Here is a 17,094-nt window from a genome sequence, read left to right as displayed (position 1 = left end):
TCATGTATTAAGGTTTTAGTTAGTTTGAATTTGTTATTTTTTTTTTTTTTTTTGTGGATTGTTTTAACAACTTAGAACTACTTATCATTATATTTTTACTATACCTGCATGCTTGTTTTAATCAAACTCATTTAGTACTGTGCTTAGTTGCTTTTTTTTCTAATTGCTGTGTAACATCTGATGTTACATATTCTCTACATTGGGTTTTTTGTTCCTTCACACAGTTAATTTCAGTTGACTGTAGTAGATAGTTTCATAAATAAATTCTGGACATTTATAAGGAAGATATCTCATGTCGCGTAACATTGATGCTACAACATTTCTGACAAAGATATATTGATTTTTAAAAATATTTATCATTCAATTTTCAATGTATTTGAAAATTTTTAAATTAATAATCAAGAGCCTAATGAATATGATAACTGCAAGTTATTTCAAAATTAGGTAACATTAATAATTCAAGGATACTTTGTAGGATTTCACCTGCATTCTTCTAAATTTTTTAACTGCTATATTTATATGATCTGTAATCCCCTCTTTGCTGGATACTATTTTTTTGTATTGATTACCTATTTTCCAAGTAAAATTTTTTCATGAAAACGAATTCTTTATTTTATTGTTTATGTTATCAATAGCTATAATTATCATCTTGTAATATTTATAGTATTGAATGGTCATTTATAATGGATTACACCTGATTGGGCAGTCAGGCATCTTGGAGGAAATATAAAATAGTTTAATATGATTATAAAGTGGTACAACACAAAAACATGCAAATCATGATTTTAAACTGTAATAAAAAATAAAGAATGTTGCTAACATATGTAAAATGCATATGAATTTGTTAATTTAAAGGATAGCAAAATGATATCTAAAAAATATGTGACTGAAATAAGGAACAGCATTAGAGATCTGGTTTAACCTTATTTTTTATGTGGTAAAGTATTTGGATTCTGGTAAAAATTCCGGATTCTGGTTAAGTGTCTGGATTAAAGTGGCTAAACACGGTATGAAATTCAACAGAATTTTATTAATGTTGTTATGGAGTATACATAAATGGTATAATTGTTTAAAATTGGTTAAACTTCAGTAGATAGTGAGCAGCCCACTCACTGGTGGGTTTTCAACATGCTGAACTTCTAGGTATTAACAAAGTATGGAATCATGGAAGACCACTTATACTTTTATCAGAAAGTATTATCAAGAGTTTCTGTATTTTCTTCATTAAGTAGTTCAGAGTGAGAAACCAGACAAATGGAAATAACACAACTAATATAATAGGAACATCATAAAAGTATTCTTACCCTTTCTTCGTATCTGATCCAGGATATCTCTGTTACTCATAGTATTCTCCAGGATTACAAACTATTTATAGTCCAGATATGGCTTCTATAATTTCTGGTTTTTCTCCAAGCTGAAGATGAAAGGATCTCGATGCAAGAGCCAATAAGAATGTAACAGAAGAGATGAAAGAGGGACTTCCAGAAATATTTTCAAAGATGGAAGAATTCCTGGATTTGATGTGGAGTGACATAGGAAGTACTTTGAAGGAGAACAGAATTGGAATGTTAACAGGTAAGCAATTTTTCCTGCTCAGCCTGTGGTTAGACACTTTTTGGATAGACCTTATATGTACAAGTAGTATCAAGTATCAAATATCTACTAGTTTAAGTTAGAACATATTGTAAAAAAAAAAAATTGCAGTGTAGAAATAGGGTTAGTGTAAGTGAATATTCTCATAGATAGTCCTGTTGTATTGCCGGCCTCTGTGGCGCGAATGGTAGCATCTCGGCCTTTCATCCGGAGGTCCCGGGTTCGAATCCCGGTCAGGCATGGCATTTTCACAAACTACAAAAATTGTCATTCATCTCATCCTCTTAAGTAATATTTAACGGTCCCAGAGGTTAAAAAAAAAAAAGTCGTGTTGTATTGGCAGCACTGTAAGTTGTCTTGGCCTTGCTTGTTTGTTTACAGTCACGCTGTCATTTATGTTCTGTTTATTTTAATTGTGCAGTTTATTTGTTTTTTTTTATTACCATAAACAACTATTAGTGCTTTTAATTTTAATATTTTAGAATTCAATTAGATTCATATGAATTTTAGAACGTTTCTGAAATCTCTACACTTCAGACTGTTTATTTGAGTGTTTCATTTAGGATTTCAAAAAAAAATTTCTTATAATACATATAAAACTGAAGTAGTATAAGTAAAAACATGTTTTTCTATCTGGTGGACTAGTTGATAATATGTAAATATTTTTTCTACCACTCTGAAATGGTTGAAAATTATAAAAAAAAACAAATTTTTCCATAAGTATATTTTTCATTTTTTATTTTTTATTTGAAAATAGTTGCATGTCCAACAAAATATGTACATTGTTTGGTCTGTTCTGAATAAATTATTATAAAGTTAAAGCTATATCTTAAAATTAACTCAAGATATGATTGTTTTTGTGTAAACATGTATTTCATATAAAAACACCCCTGACAATTTTCACAAGGTAATCACAAAAAAGGTTGGCACTAAAAGGGTTAATTTAAATATTAAATTATTATATTATTAAATATTATGAAACTATTACATGTAAACATTCCCAGGACAAATAATAATGAATTGTGAAATTTTCAGTGAAAACAATTCAGTAGTTTTTGAGTTATTAGGGCACATACAAAACGAAAATTGTATTTTATATATATAGATTATTTAATAAAAGTTAATTTTCAGTTTTGGATGTATATGTTCAGAAAACTGAATATTTAGAACTTTAAAAACTTCAGTTATGTATTATTTTATTTTCTTTTGCCCTTTTAGGATTAGCACGTGCAAAATCAGTTCCTTCCCATACATATAGTCATGAGGTGGTCACACTATGGTATCGGCCACCTGATGTCCTTTTAGGTTCAACTGATTATTCAACCTCACTCGACATGTGGGGTGTTGGATGTATATTTGTTGAAATGATTACTGGTGTACCCACCTTTCCCGGTGTTCGAGAAACATACGATCAATTGGATAAGATATTTAAGGTAGGTACTCTCACTCTTTCTTTCTCTTTGAATAATGTATATAATATTTTAATAATTTTGTAAAGATAAGTAAGAGTGTTATTAATTTCAGAAAATAAAAATATTTACTTCATTTTAAAGTAGTAAATGACTTTTGTTTTTATGTATATGTTTACATTTGCCACATGGCAAGTTACAATGGGACAATCTTTAAATGAAAAAAGTTCTTATTTTATCATATTCTTTGAATAAATTGTAATAGTTTCTTTTAAAAAATAATTCTTTATGGTCTACAGAAGATTATAATTCTGCAGTTTTGCAATAATTAAAAGTTGATCAAATGAGTTAAAAGAAAAATTTACAGTATATTTATCATAATATTAAATTCATATACTGCAGTTTTAAATCTTCTTAATTGCTTCTGAACAATAATATTACAATACCATTATTGTAATATTATTGTTCAGAAGCAATTTTTCAGTAATTTTTTATTTGGTGCTGGTGGTATTTTTTAATCATCATTCTTTTTATTTTTAACTTTCAATTACTGATGGTTTTGAAACTTGCAATGACCAAATCATTTATTTTGAACTGAGTGATCATCTCTTGAGTCATTTCTTGAAAACTACAGAAAAGTTAGTAGAAATTAATAAACTTATCTAGTAGTATGGTGTAATGTTAAATTTAATTTTCATGAACTGAAAATTAAATTGAGAATAAAGAAGAAGAATAAATAGAAACTTTTAAATGCTGATTCTAATACTTTTAAATTACTACGCATGTGAAAGATAGCCATTAAAATAAGGGAACTGGCTGCTAATTGAATCAGGATTAATCATTTAGTAGGGGAAATTTACTTTTAAAAGAAGTTATTTTTTAAAAGTCCCCTCAAATAGTTGAGCAATGACTAATGTTGGCCATTAGCTTATAATTTATCAGATTGAAACTATAAATCCTCTTATAATGTAATTTACAGCAATATAATATTATGTGTAGCTTTTTTACTTTACACAGATTAAGTGATTGCTATTTAATTAAGTAATTGTTAATGTATTTTTTATCTGACTGTGCAGAAGCTAATAGGTGTGGATGGTACATAATTCCAAAATGACTGGTTTGATTTTAATGGAATACTTGTAAAATGATTCTTTTCAGTAACTGAGACTAAATGAAGTTATTTCTATTATTTATTTTAAAACTCATCAAAGACCACTCATGAAATTAAAGTACTTCAAAAGTATTAGAATTTATGAGTTATATATTTCTATAACATTATGTTTAAAGTAGTTACCAGATACCACACCTATGTTGTATAAACAAAAGGAAAGTTGGTAATTTTTTTTATGAAGAAAAGGTTTGGAAAAATGTTCATTTAAAATAAAACAATTCTGACCTCATTGAAGGCTTTGGTGTACCTAAACTGTTCGTAATCTTAGGTTTTTTAAATTTTATATTTTTTATGGTTTTGTTTTTTATTGTTTGTTTTCTGGGTTTTTGAATTTTCAGAGGAGTAGCAAAATGAATTTTACTTTCATATTTTGGAAAACTTCAATTATGAACAGTATTGAATAATATGTATTTTTCAAATGTTTTGTTCACTATCAATTTTCTTTTTGATGAAATTTAACAGTCTCTGAGTTCCATTGGGCACATTGTAGTTAAGGCCTTTCACTATTGCCTTTTCTTAAATTTCAGTGCCACTGTGGATAATATGAGTGCCAGGGCATAGTGAGAATTGTTTTCTTTTGCACCAAATTTCACAATCCAGCTATATATAAATTTGAAAATGAGATTGATGAACATTTGGTGTATTGGAGTTCTGTTGGCGAAGTTGGGACTAGTGCATATGAAAACTATTAAATGTGGCATTTACAAAACCAAATATCTGTTAAAAAACAGTAGAAAATAAAAGCAGAGAGGATCTTTTATCTACAGATTTTCTATTACATTACCTATATTCCATCTGAAAATTTTTCACTGTTAGAAAATCAGATGTTGCCAGATTAAATCAGTTGACAATAAATATTTGTTTCTGTTTATGGTTAACCAGTATTATTATGTATACAGACATCTTTCACTCATTCCTAAACGAGAATATCTGTTGAAATGAAAGATAATTGCATTTATTAAAATGATTATTTATCTAAAATTATTTCCAAGCCAGACTAAAATATGTCAAGTATGACTGTGAATTTATCCCTTTTGGTGATTGATTGAGAAATTGAGGGGATTAGATGAATCATCTCTTGCCTATCTATGTGAATTTTCAAAGTACAAAAATTGAAAATTGTTTAAACTTATAACCATAGTCATAGAGTAACAGATGTATTAAAAGAGATCTAAAAAGTAGTCCAGGTCTCCCTGTTGTCTAGTATGACAGCATACATATGTTGTAAATTTCATATAATTACTTTTAATAAAAAATTTCCCATTTTTTCTTGATTTCTAAATTTTATGTAGGTGTTCCCAGATTAATTCAACCATACATTTAGACATTTAAAATAACTGATAAAAATTTGACTTGCATCAGATAAGAATTATTATAGTATTGAATGAATAAAGTAGAGGATTTTATGGTATAGTGTGTTAAGCAAGCCAAAAACAAACAAAAAAGAAGTATATAACTATTAATGATGAACATTTTAATTAATTAAAGTAAATTTGAAGCTAGTAAGTGTAATAAATGCTATGTACAAAATGTAGCACCTATATACTTAAATGTGAAAGAATGTAATAGGTGTAACAGTTAAGTTACTTTCACATGTGTATTTCCATTTTTCCAATTAATTCGGTGATCTCAGTGATGGAATGGTAGCATCTCAGACTTTCATCCGGGAATCCTAGGTTCAAATCGTGATTGGCATCATTTTCATATGCAAAAATATTCCATTTCCATATTCCCACTTACAAGCTTCAAAGCTTCTGTGGTAAATTAAATTATCAAGTAAAAAAAAAGTACCATACCTTATTTTGTTTGAAATTGTAAACTGAAAACTTTATACTCTACTGACATGACATTGTGTGATTACAATGAGTAGAGAAATGCTTTTAATCAGTTAAAAATTATTTTTTCATTAATATTTACATAAAACTACTGATAGATTTATTACTATAAAATATATTTATTTCTACTATATTTATTACTACCTTTATTTAACTGCATAACTTCAATAATAAGTTGTACATAAAATTTGATGTAAAGTAATAAACAATTGTAAACTGTAAAATCTATTTTAAAAACTTTTTAAAACTGTCTTTTTCAGTTGTTATTAATTAATTTTTATCACCAGATTCTGGGAACACCATTAGAAGAAGACTGGGAAGGTGTAACACATTTACCTGGTTATAAACCTCATAAGTTAGGTTTCTATCGAGGACAGAAATTGGGTCTTTCATTTCCTCGTCTTTATGACATTGCAGAGGGCGAGAGCATGGCTACTGCATTGTTACAGGTAAGCTAGTATTTCTTATGTCTGGTCAATATTTGTTGATATAAATAGAGTTCAAGATAAGCCTTATTGAATTTTAAAGAAAAAGAAATTTAAAAAAAAATTGGAAATTATAAATATATGTTTTTTATTTTCACAAGTTTTATTTAAATATGACAACTGTTCAATGCACATCAAACAGATCTTTTTTCAGATGTTAAGTACAGAATACTAAAATTTAAAAGTTAGAAACAAAGAACAAGGTTAATGCATTATATCAGTAGAGACATAAAGTGCAACAGTTTGAACTGTACATTTCTATCAGTTATATATAAATTTATCAATTAACACTCTTGGTCTGTTTCAAAAAATAGGTGGTACTTAGAGTAACATACAAATTAATCTGAGCATAGATTTTATTTAATAAAAAGTAGCTTTATATAGGGAAAACATACGTGTGTAATTTATGAATGTCTAGTAATTAATATGTCTTTTAATCTTATTCACTTTGCGTTCATATTTTGGCATAGATTCAACAAGTGTACTATACATTTTTTTTAAATTTCTTATCATAAAACCACACCGATAATACTTTTATCATTATAATTATATTACTGCTTATTATATTTATATAATTGCTTTAATGAGGTAAATTTTTGTGGTACATTTCATTCTTAAGTTGTTTTTTAACTATTACCCAAAGGTTTTCAATTGGGCTAAGTCTGGGGATTTTCTGGACATGGGAGCACTTAATGTTTTGTTCTTTGAAATATTTTCCAAATACTTTTTTGGCAGTATGGCATGATATCAAAATCTTGTTGGAAAGCTGTTGCCTTGTAGAAATTTGTTTTGAAGTTGTCACAACCCTTTCCTTCAGAATCTTGATATATCCATCACTTTTCAACCCACCGTCTACTGAAAGTAATGAATAAAGGCCTTCAAATGTGAAACAACCCCAAAACATTTTTACTGGAGAATTTAACTGATTCTTGGACATGAGCCGGTAATGTATTTTCACTTGATGCTTTCTAACTTATAGAACCCTTTGCACCTGAATTTGAAAATGTGACTTGTCCAAAATATAACATTTTTCCAGTCTTCTATGGCCCAGTTAGCTTTGGCCCAAAAAGCCCTTTTTTGCATTTGCTGTGTTAAAAGCTGCCTTTTAGTTGGCTAATAAGCTTCCATACAGCTGCGAGAAGTTGATGTCTAACAGTTGTCACTTGTAAATCTGTTCCACTGGTTTCTAATTCTCAATTTAAGTCCACAGCAGATAATTTAGGTTCAAGTTTCCTTTTCTCACTAATATCTGATCCTGTGTTGGAGTAGTGTTTCTTTTACGACCAAATTTGCCTTTTGTTTGAGGTGAAAAAGAACCAGTTTTTTAAATTATTTTAAAATAGCATTTTCTGTAACTAGTCCAAAATACAGCACTCAGAAGCTATTAATCATTGTGTCAAACTGTTATGTACAGAAAGAAAAAAAAAATTTTCTAACCCTTTCTTGGAGTTATGTCCATTTTTATATATTCAAGACAGAACAGAAGGTATGAAAATATGATTCTACAATAATGAAATAAACTTTCACAAAAGAAGAAAACTATTTCTTCTTACATTTATATTCATTGGTGTTGTGACACCTTATGAAATGCAATCATAACCCAAGGTAGATACTATTGTGCAAGTGGATGGATGGCACTATTTAGTGAATCTTAAACAATGTCCTCTGAGCACCAGGGTGAATCCAGTTGCACACAACCCTAGTTCCATTATGTACACACTCTGCTGAGTGGTTTGTTAAATTGCTGGTACTCGTAGGAACCATATGGCAGTTCCAAATAATTTTTCAGTGGTCCTCAAATTCCGATGCCAGTGAAGATGATCTGACAAATCTGTTTTCACAGATTCCTTTGCTCTGCTTAAAAGTCAGTGATTTCAACACCTATCACTATTCATGGTGCTCATCATCATGTTCTTTTTGAGGAACTGTAGTGGATCGACTGAGGTAGACCTTAGATCTTGCTTATTGAGATGGTTCATATTTTTTTTTTTTATGTAATTTTCTTCAAGTACATTTTTCTGCATCAATCTCTTGTTTTGTTCACCATCCCTAAATTCCATGTCTTCCCTAGCATGTTTCCAAAACCTTTTTTGGAAGCGATTACAGACTGGTTATCTTGGTCAGTAATAGTGATCTGCCTCAGAGTCAGCTACACAGATGGGCGATTGGGGAAGCAGACTGGATTGGGTACAAAGATTCATTTAGCCAATATGATGAGAGTGGTAGGAAGATCCACTAACTTTCCAACTTTACACACCTGATACTCGATAGCGCAAGTAAATACATCCCTCTAACATCTGGAAAACCAAGGTGGCCTGCTGTTGCTTGGTGGAACGAAGAATGCAGTAGTGCATTACAGGATTGTTGCAGGCAGGGCTTACCGTAATTTCAATCATAGGCCTGTGACAGAAATGCTCAACTCTTCAGCGATGTGAGGGCTGTATGCCATCGAGTGTTTCAGTGTACTAAGCGGAAATCATTGCTGAATTATGTCGATACCATTTCTCGTATAACTCCATCATTAGTTGTTTGGAGAAAAGTACGGGCCTTGTGTAGATAAGGGCAATCACCACTGTCGATTGGACTTGAAAGCAACTGCATCCTTGTCACTGTGCCAATTGATGTGATGGAAAGTCTTTTAGGTCAGTCTCCCTTACATTATCCTACTGTCCTGAGTTTATGAGGTATAAGTTGGTTGTAGTTGAGGTAGAAAGTGTCTCATTTCTTATTGGAGGCTTGTGAAATGGATTAAACATTCCATTTACATTTGATGATCTATGGCAGGGCTTCTTAAACTGTGGGTCGCGACCCCCAGGGGGGTCGCGAGACTACTGAAAGGGGGGTCGCAAAGATCTGATACTTTTCAATCATTATAAATAAAATTTTAAAATTAGTATACACACTACGTACAAATATAAATACAAATAAAAATCATACAAAATACTATTGTAGTTTTATTATAACTATTTTTTGAAAAAAGTGGCAATGCAAAACTGTTATGTAGGGCCTATAAATGAAAATATGGAAGTAGCATTTAAAATAATAAATACAACGCGCTCCTCGATTTTCAACTGAACGTTCGACATTGATGTCTGGCCGCCGGCGTCAGTGTTTGCAAGATAACTTGGTGATTATAAGTACCCAGACGCCGTGTCGCCTTACAGCTTACACATACAATACGGAAGCATAATCAAGCTAGGCTAGGCGAATCGGCATATTATTTTTATAAAAGAATAATAAAAAAAATTAAATGAAAGCTTCTTTTTCGGCGTCTTTGTGATACGGTGCCTTTGTGCGCTGCACACTTTGAACACGCCATGCGTCGGGGTTGATCTGATCGTAATTTGTTGTCATTGCACTGGTAAAGATTCGAGTGTAGTTATTTTTCTGTTTGTACTTCAGTTTGGACTCAGCTTTGTCTTCGTAGTGACATGTGTGTATTTACTGTGTAATTTTCAGTTGGTGTTTTTAATTATTTAGTTAAAGTTCAACTACATTTTGTTTAATTATTTATTATTATTTAACCATCATGGATAAATGGCTAATTAAAATTCCAACTAATAAGTCTGCCACGCCGTCACAACCAAGTTGCAGTGCTTCAAATCCGACTTCTAGCAAAACAAAAAAAAGAAAATATGACGAATCATATTTGCAGTATGGCTTCACATGCTCTTCTCACAACAATGAAGAACAACCAGTGTGCTTAATTTGCAAAGAAGTTTTGGCTGCAGAAAGCATGAAACCGTCAAAACTGCAACGACATTTGAATACTAAACATGCAACGTTATCAAAAAAGCCAGTAGAATATTTTGAGCGTCTTTTGCAAACATCAAATAAAGAAAAGAACACTTTGGAGAAGTATGTTACTTTGAATGATAAATATCTATTGGCATCGTATGAAGTTTCGTATTTGATAGCAAAAACGAAAAAGCCTTTTACTATTGGAGAGCAACTTTTACTACCTGCAGCTATAAGAATGTCTGAAATTGTTCATGGAAAACAGTATGCTGCTGAAATTAGTAAAATTCCATTATCAAATGACACTGTGTCCAAAAGAATTTCAGACATTAGCAATGATCAATTTCAACAGCTTCTTATGAGGCTTAAAGACAGCTCAAAGTTTGCAATACAACTGGACGAGTCGACAGACATTTCAAAAATGGCACAGTTGTTACTTTTTGTAAGATATATTTATGAGGGAAGCATTCATGAAGATATACTGTTTTGTCGTCCTCTGGAAGGTCATACTCGTGGAAAAGATATATATAAAAAAGTAAATGAGTTTTTTGAAAAAGAAGGATTAAATTGGAAAAATTGTGTTGGTGTGTGCACGGACGGTGCTGCAGCAATGACCGGACAAGATCTTGGTTTTACAGCATTTGTTAAAGCTGGAAATGATCATATTACATTTACACATTGTATGATTCACCGAGAGGCACTTGTTGTTAAAAAAATTGCACCAGAATTAAACACTGTGTTTTTTGATGCAGTCAAAATCATTAACTTTATTAAAAGTCGAGCACTTAATAGTCGATTGTTTAAAAATTTGTGCATTGATATGGATTCGGATTATACAAGTTTATTGTTACATGCTGAAGTTAGGTGGCTATCAAAAGGTCGAAGTTTGAAACGATTATTAACTTTAAAAGATGAAGTTCTTATATTTCTAACAGAGCAAAATTCGAATTTGGCCGATTATTTTCAAGATAATTTATGGCTTCTCAAGCTATGCTATTTGGCAGATATTTTTGATAAAATCAATGATATGAATTTATCAATGCAGGGAGTCTGCGTTAATATGTTTATGTTAAAAAATAAACTTGAGGCCTTTGTTAAAAAAATTCTTATATGGAAGAACAGAGTGGAAAGTGGATCGCTCGAAATGTTTCCATTTACTGACGAGTATATAATTAGTAACAATATTTCAAAAAAAGATACTCCTATAACAAAAATTATAGTTAATCATTTGAAGGATATGGAAGTTTACATGCATAGGTATTTTCCCAATGATATCGATACACAACAATGGATTTGCAATCCATTTTCAATTGAAATGGAAGAAATTAATTTTTTAAACTTAAAAGCACAAGAAGAATTTGCCGAATTAACAAGTGATACTACCTTGCGACTTAGATTTTCTCAAGTGCCTGTGCATGAATTTTGGATAGAAATCAAATCAGAATATCCCCTACTATCGGAAATGGCAATGAACAAATTACTGCCATTTTGTACAACATATTTATGTGAATCAGCCTTTTCCACATTAACTTACATAAAATCAAAATACCGTTCAACTTTAATAAACGTTGAAAATTTATTACGATCTGCACTAACTCAAATTGAGCCTAGATTTAATTATTTGTGTAAAAATAAACAATCACATCCGTCACATTAATATTGTTTGATGTTAATAATATGTTTTTATTAAAAAAATTGTTACAAAAGTTTATTTTTTCTATTGAATATATAGATATAGTTTTATGTTTTCTTATAAAAAAATTGTTACAAAAGTTTATTTTTTCTATTGAATAAATATATATATAGTTTTATGTCATTCTATTTATTGTGTTTTATTACGACCGATATCCCGTCAACGTTTCCAATTATATATATGTGAAATGAATGGGTACGTATTCTTTAATCCTTATTTTATTTACATTGTAAAATAGTGCGATATTACATCTACATCTACGGTTAATATATATTTCATTATATGGAGGAGGGGGTCGTTTAAAATTTCGTAAGCTTGAAGGGGGTCGCTATATAAAAAAGTTTAAGAAGCCCTGATCTATGGTATGCCTTGAATAATTTCCTATAACACTACCCTCAGAAATGATATCAGGTTCAGTATTTTATTACACCTCCTGGATATTGCATTATGACTTCTTTTGTGTATGTATATTAGAATATTCTCTGACCAGGTTTTTTCTAATTCTTCGTCAGAAGCATTGGTAATTCCAGTGCTGAAACCAGATAAAGATAAGTCATGCCTCTTAAGTTATGTCCTATCTCTTTGACCAGTACTTTGTATAAATTGTTGGAACGAATAGTAAACCATTGTCTAGTGTGGTTCATTGAGAAAAATTCCCAAATTGCCCCTGAACAATGTGGTTTTTGTCAAGTAGATCATCTATCGATAATGTAATTGCTTTGAAGTCTGTCATCCAAAACACCTTCCTAGTTCACACAACGCCTCATTGCAGTATTTTTTGATCTGCAAAAGGGATATGATACAACTTGGAGAAGAGGAATCCTAAATAAACTGCATGAATGGTGATAAACAAGGAAATCTCTTTGCATTTATCAGAGGTTTCCTCAGTAGTTGGTCCTTTCGAGTTGGAACTATGTTATCTGAAAATTTTACACTAGAAAACTGCATACCACAGGGAAGTGTCCTGAGCATTACCTTGTTTGCCATAGCACTAAATACCTAAATACAGTAACAAACTACTTGCGAAAACCCATTATTTGTTTTTTATTTGTTGATGATTTATCAATCTACATAGCATGTAGAAATTTAGCTACTGGTGAAAGATTGCTCCAAAATGCAATAACACATTTAGAATCCTGGCGTAAAATGACTAGATTCAAGTTTTTTCCAGAGAAAACAAAATGCATTTGCTTTTCAAGTTTTAGGGAACATGTTGACCCTGAACTATTTCTTCATGGTGAACCAGTTAAAGCTTGTATGCGGGTTAGTTTAAGGAATATGGTTTGACCAATGACTAACATGGATAACAACACATTTAAAGGAGCTGAATGTAAAATGTTTAAATGCTAGACATGCTGAGAGTTCTGTCCAATACTAGTTGGGCTGCTGATCGAGTATGCATGTTGCACTTCTGTCGCGCTCTGATCTGTTTCTGCTTAGACTATGGATGCGTGACTTATTCATCCCATCAGCTATCACTCTAAAAATGCTCTATGCAGTCTATCATTCACTATCTGTTTTGCTATAGGTGTGTTTTACTCAAGCCCTGTGGTAAGTCTATTACTAGACAGTGTTGAGCCATCTCTTTGGAGTAGATGAAACCAAATGATATGGTCCAATTTTAATCACATTAAAGTGCAACATAATCATCCTCCCTTTGATGTGGTATTCTCTAACCAGCATGTAATTGATTTTAGGAACAGCCAAGATCTACTGCTCCTCTAGCCATTGGTGCTCGTCAGCTTTTCTTATCTCCAAATATACAGTTAATTTCTGTTACTCAACGTTATTACCCCCTTGGCGGCCTTCCCATGTGAATTATTGTCTTATTCTTGGTCAATATCAAAAAAGGACACAAATCCAGTTACCTTATGAAAAAAGTTTTTTAATATTGTAAGTAATGTGAATCCAGATGCTATAGTTTATATGACAGCTGTAGACACAATAATTCTGATGGTTGTGCTTTTGTGGTTGCCAATAGAACATACATGTTTGGCCTTCCCAACATTCCCAGTGTTTTCATTGTGGAGCTGTATGCAATTAACAAGCCTTGAATATACTTAGCCCAGCATTCTGACACATACTTTTCCTATGATTCTGCTCAGATTCCATGAGTGCCTTACAGGCGAGTGGTGATATGTTCTCCAGACACCCTATTGTCTGTGAGATTCAGTGTGATATTTCTCAAATGGCTTAACATAATAAAAGTGTGAACTTCTGCTGAATCCCAGCCATATTGGAATTTAAGGCAATGAATGTGCTGATAATGCAGCAAAAGAGGTTAGTCTCCAGCCTTCTTTCACAAATTGCATTGTTTCAAACAATTTTGTCTGTTTTCTGAAGAGGTTGGTTCATGATGAGTGGCAAAGTGAGTGGAATGCTGCCATCAACAATAAACTTCATCCAATTAAGAACACTGTGTCACCATGGAGCTCCTCATGCAGGAATAACCATTGAGAGGAAGTTATTATTTGCCGTTTGTGAATAGGGTACACTAGACTCACTCATAGATGTCTGATGACACAAAAATGCACTCATTTGTGCTCACTGCAACTGCTAACTAACTGTGCACCACATCCTTGTGGATTACATCTGTTATGCAGCATTGTGTCACAAGTTTGTGCCTAAAGTTTAAACTAGTGACATGTGAAGTATGTTGAGGAACAATGCAGTGATGTTATTGAAGATCTTGTGATTTGTAAAGTCCGTTTACTTGATTCAAAAATTTGATTATTCAGACAGTCTATACCATTTGGTGTATGCCAGATGTTAATTTAGTTCCTTTAAGTTACTTTATTAATGTTTTATTCACTGTGATTTTAATTTGCTTTTAGCATATGACATTGGAATTTTCCATCTATTCTGCGTTTCTGTTTTTTATAATTTTTAGGTTAATAATTTTACATTTAATTTTTTATATCAAGTTCGGGCGCTAATAACGACAGTTTGTTTTGCACCTAGGTAAAAAAAGAATCTTTTGCCTAATTGTGCCAATGATTGTGATGGTTTTAAATCAGTTGTGCTTATCAGTATTAGATAAACAAATAAATATTGTGATATGATTAAGAACCATGTGAATGATTGTAATTGTAATTTTTTACTTGTTCAGCTGGATCCATGTAAGAGGATTGGAGCAGAAGAAGCACTGAGGCATTCATATTTTGCTTCTTTACCAAAAAAACTTTATGAACTTCCTGACGGTAAGTTTTAATTTCTTTACCACAAATCTACATATCCAAATGTGAAATACTATCAGTCATCCATTTATCATTCTTTCTGTCAAACTCATGATTGTCAAAAATAACACTGCCCCACAAAGAATTTTTTTTTAATGTTTCCTTTACTTCATGAGTCAAATCTTATTAATTTTGGGTTGAGAAAAACAAATATGACAAAGAAAAATTTTTATTAGCTCTAGTTTCTGTGATATACAATAGATGGAAGTATTTTATTTTAATGGATTAAAAGAATGCATATGAATGATTAAGAGAATTACATATACCAACTACATAGAAAGTCTATTTGACATTTTTTTAATGTCAGTTACATTCTAAGAGTTCTTAATTGATGGAAGAATACCTAGCAGTTGGTTGGGTCTGAAGAGAATCATGTGGTGGCTTCTTGAGATCGTGGTCTTTTGGCTTTCCTCTTGTAAGTGAGTTTCGGAGCAGCCTTACACACAGACCATCAGTACTACGCAAGCATTGCTTTATTGCAATGGCCCTGATATTTTTATTACATTACAGAAATATCCTGAATGTTTCTCCGTATTCATCACTAACAACTCCACAACTAAGAGGGAAAAAGTCCAGGTGTGAGTGGAGAAAATGGATTTTAAGGGACATGCTGCATCTGAATTGATGGTATTTTTGCAGAAGTTCTGTCACCAACTGACTGTAGTTTTCATCTCTGTTGTCCAGAATTCAGTCAAATGCAGGATCCTTTACAAGTGATTGAATTTGTGGCCAACAAAAATATCTTCCTTAATTTTTGCATCACTTAATGTGGGAAATTTGTCCCTTAAGTGCTTAAAGTCAGTGCCTGTCTTCAGTTAATACTTTTTGACAAAATTTTTCATCAAACCCAGCTCTATATGAAGAGGTGGAAGAACATCTTTTGGGTACACAAGAGGGTTGGTAACAACAGTTTTCTCGCTACAGTTAAGATGTCTGCAGGCCAGTCTGCTTGAATATAATGTGGTTTCCTATCCCTACTGTCCCACATACATAAAAAGCAGCAGTATTTTTAGTGTACCCCAGTTGCATTCCTAAGAGTACAGCAATGACTTAGATCGCCACAGATTTTCCACTTGTGTTCAGAATATTTGATGTCAGTCTAGGAGGGTTGCTATGTTTGCATAAGTCTCCTTCATGTGAAGTGTATGACCAACGGGAATAGAAGGAAGACAGACTGTTGCTGTTTTTAAGTAATAGAGGTTTCAAACTAAACTTGGAGGAGTCTATGAATAGCCTCCATTCAGTTGAATCATGATTCAAATTCAAACATTTCATAAAGCCATTAACGTCGCAACAAACAACAAGATTGCTTTTCTTCTAAAAAAAAGCAGATTCCTGAGAGAATTGTATTGTAAGACCCTGATATGACATGGAGAAGATTCCATTGCTGTAGTCTTGACCCCCTAGAAGTTCTGCCTTCTCCTTCGACAAGCTCTTGAATGAGATCACTCAATTCCGCTTGACTCAGTCTGTGCAGTTTATCATTTTTTTAATCAAAATCACGTTTAAAAAAATTCATTAAAACAAATTTTAATGATAATACTATAAAAATCAACATATATAGAAAATCAACTTAGCATACCACTAAATACATGCTAATCGGCCTCATCCTTGGAATAAAAAAATTTGCAGCTTTTAATTCTTTAACTTATACAGCTATTAAATATCTTAAACAACAATTGAAAACTAAACTTTGAATTAAATATTATAAAGAACATAGCAATATTAAATGGTTATAATGAAAAACTGATTAATAAACTATACTTTAAAATCAAAAATAAAATATACAGAATTCAATTCATTTTATAAGTACTTTGATAAAATATATAAATTTTATAACCTAAAGACATACTCTACTAACAATAAAATAATCTTTATAAAGAATAACGATCCTACTAAAATAAAACTGTAAATATATATCTTATATTGCCTAA

The 17,094-nt window shown here is 31.5% G+C and overlaps 1 protein-coding gene across 3 annotated transcripts in view; it reads left to right on the top strand.

Moving 5' to 3' along the window:
• Positions 1–17,094, top strand: part of Eip63E (cyclin dependent kinase Eip63E) — a 778,181-nt gene that overhangs the window by 747,196 nt on the left and 13,891 nt on the right. For all 3 annotated transcript variants that reach the window (XR_012756703.1, XM_075368329.1, XM_075368330.1), the window contains exons 8-10: positions 2,812–3,026; positions 6,296–6,457; positions 15,034–15,124. Coding sequence is in view for 2 of the 3 variants with exons in the window: in XM_075368329.1 (XP_075224444.1) it covers positions 2,812–3,026; positions 6,296–6,457; positions 15,034–15,124 (468 nt within the window). In the remaining variant the exon portion in view is untranslated. The remainder of the gene's footprint in view (positions 1–2,811; positions 3,027–6,295; positions 6,458–15,033; positions 15,125–17,094) is intronic.

This window comes from Lycorma delicatula, chromosome 6, assembly GCF_047948215.1.
Source record: "Lycorma delicatula isolate Av1 chromosome 6, ASM4794821v1, whole genome shotgun sequence".
Lineage (NCBI taxonomy): Eukaryota > Metazoa > Arthropoda > Insecta > Hemiptera > Fulgoridae > Lycorma > Lycorma delicatula.
The sequence above is the reverse complement of the archived record's forward strand: the minus strand, read 5'-3'. Positions and strand labels throughout refer to the sequence as shown.